The sequence below is a fragment of the Saprolegnia parasitica genome (assembly GCF_000151545.1).
Source record: "Saprolegnia parasitica CBS 223.65 unplaced genomic scaffold supercont2.629, whole genome shotgun sequence".
Lineage (NCBI taxonomy): Eukaryota > Oomycota > Saprolegniomycetes > Saprolegniales > Saprolegniaceae > Saprolegnia > Saprolegnia parasitica.
In genome coordinates this window covers 2516-4480 of record NW_012157023.1, presented here as the reverse complement: position 1 = coordinate 4480, position 1965 = coordinate 2516, and the positions used below count along the sequence as shown (strand labels likewise).

Genomic DNA, 1965 nt, shown 5'->3' with positions numbered 1-1965 from the left:
GAAGCGCTCGTGGCCCCCGACCCCGCCGCAGCCAACGACGATCCATCCGAGCCGCCCTCGTCGGCAGCGACCACGACGGACAATGCGATTCATGGAATTGCATCGCTCTCGTCGTCGCCGCTCATGGCCGAGAGCGGCTACTCGCAAGACAAGATGGACGCGATCTTGGAGCCGATCCTCGACAGCATCGAGCAGCTGCGGGTGCGACGACGACCTCCATGCACGGCGTCATATTCATCCTGTCGTATTCGTGTAGGCGGAGAGCGCGATCGTGCGAGAGAACTCGCAAGAGGCCAAAAGCAGCGTCATGCGGCTGCAAGCCGAGATGAAGCGCCGCGACGCACTCATCCAAGCGCGCAACTCCAAGCACGAAGGCAACGTCAAGATCCTCATGGACAAGCTCACGCACGACCTCCGCGCGTGTGTGACGCAGAATGAACTCATCGGCTTTGAGCAAAAGTCGCTCATCTTGCTCAAGCAAGAGAGCCACAAGCTCTCGGATGAGTTTAGTGGCCTCTTTAACCGCACGCAGGAGGAAATTCACATGGTACACTAAGATGAGATGGAGGAGGACGACGACGATAATGTACCTTCTCGGGGTTGTCGTCGTAGGTGCGCAGTATGCAAGAGGACATCAACTCGAGCCAAGCCGAGGCGCTCCAGAAGACCCAGAACCGCGTCGAGATTATGAGCGACAAGATCGAAGAGATCCTCAAGACGCAGGTACACTCTGCATGAGACCCATGCAGCACCAACGAACGGCTCGTGCAGGAAAAATTTGCGAAAATGCTCGACGAGCTCCGGCGCAACTCGCAGGCCGAGCACCAGCACATCCAAACGATCATCACACAGCAAGGCGTTATGAAGGAGAAGCGTATGCTGCCATCGCAAGACCCACTCGACTCACAACATGCCTAGTCCAAGCGGTGAGCGACAAGCAGTGCAAAGGCGACCAGTTCACGGCCGACCTCGCCCAAGCCTTTGAAGATGCGTCCCAAAACAAGCAAAAGGCCGAGGACAAGATCAAAGAAATCATCGAGTTGCGCGCCGAGGCCTTGCACAACGGTACGCTGTTCGACATCCACTACGACCGTCGTCATATTGGGCGAGGTAGAGATCAAGCGACTCGACGACATTTTTGTCTCGTGCTCGGTCGAGACGCTCTCCGTGGACGTCAAGCGGCACGCCGACCGCATCGACATGGTCGAGCACACGGCCATGGACAACCGAAAGAAGATTTCTGACCTCGCGCAGCACGTGAGCGACACGGAGGTCATCTACAACACAAACTTCACCACGATCTACGAAGGTTCTGCACCCGTTTTATGCGACGACATGAGACGACGTCATGGCTAGGCATTGAGCGTGTGAGCCGCGACGCCAGCGAAAATTTAAGGAAGGACGCGACGCGGCTCGGTGCCAAGATCAAGGAAAGCCAGGACGCCCACTCGAGCTTGATCAAGATCGTCGTTGACAACAAGTTGGACACGGAGAAGAATTTTGCGACCATGCGCACCAAGGTCGAGAACCACCAGCTGGAGACCGAGGGCATGAAAGGTGTATCCATCTCTCCAACGATCGCCAAGAGCCTTGCTGAACATGTGACTAGTGCACACGGAGGCCGCGCTCTCGTCCATCAAGGAGAAGCTCTCGTACCTCGAGCAAGGCAATCTTTCGTTCCGCACCGAGTACGACGCGGCGCAGACCAACATCCAGCGGTGCGACCCCATATCGCATTTTTTTCCACTTGCAATACTCCAATAATGATTTGCGTAGGACGTTTGTGCAGATTGCGACCGAGACGGCTAGCACCCAAGTGATTCTCGACTCGGTGCACGCGACGCTCGAGACCTTTGCGGGCAAGCAAGACGTCTTCAACGAGCAGATCCAGGCCATGCAAGGTATGTATTCTTGGCGCAAGACCATTATTGCATCATGGCTGGATGTAGTGGAATATCGGACCGA

The 1965-nt window shown here is 56.2% G+C and overlaps 1 protein-coding gene across 1 annotated transcript in view; it reads left to right on the top strand.

Annotated features, from left to right (window-relative positions):
• Positions 1-123: 123 nt before the first annotated feature.
• The window catches only part of SPRG_21925 (hypothetical protein), a gene marked incomplete at both ends in the record, with an annotated part of 3168 nt that continues 1326 nt past the window's right edge, over positions 124-1965 (top strand). The window contains 9 exons of the mRNA XM_012356887.1: positions 124-201; positions 257-547; positions 613-723; positions 772-874; positions 919-1065; positions 1115-1309; positions 1357-1557; positions 1610-1718; positions 1777-1901. Coding sequence (XP_012212277.1) covers positions 124-201; positions 257-547; positions 613-723; positions 772-874; positions 919-1065; positions 1115-1309; positions 1357-1557; positions 1610-1718; positions 1777-1901 — 1360 coding nt within the window. The remainder of the gene's footprint in view (positions 202-256; positions 548-612; positions 724-771; positions 875-918; positions 1066-1114; positions 1310-1356; positions 1558-1609; positions 1719-1776; positions 1902-1965) is intronic.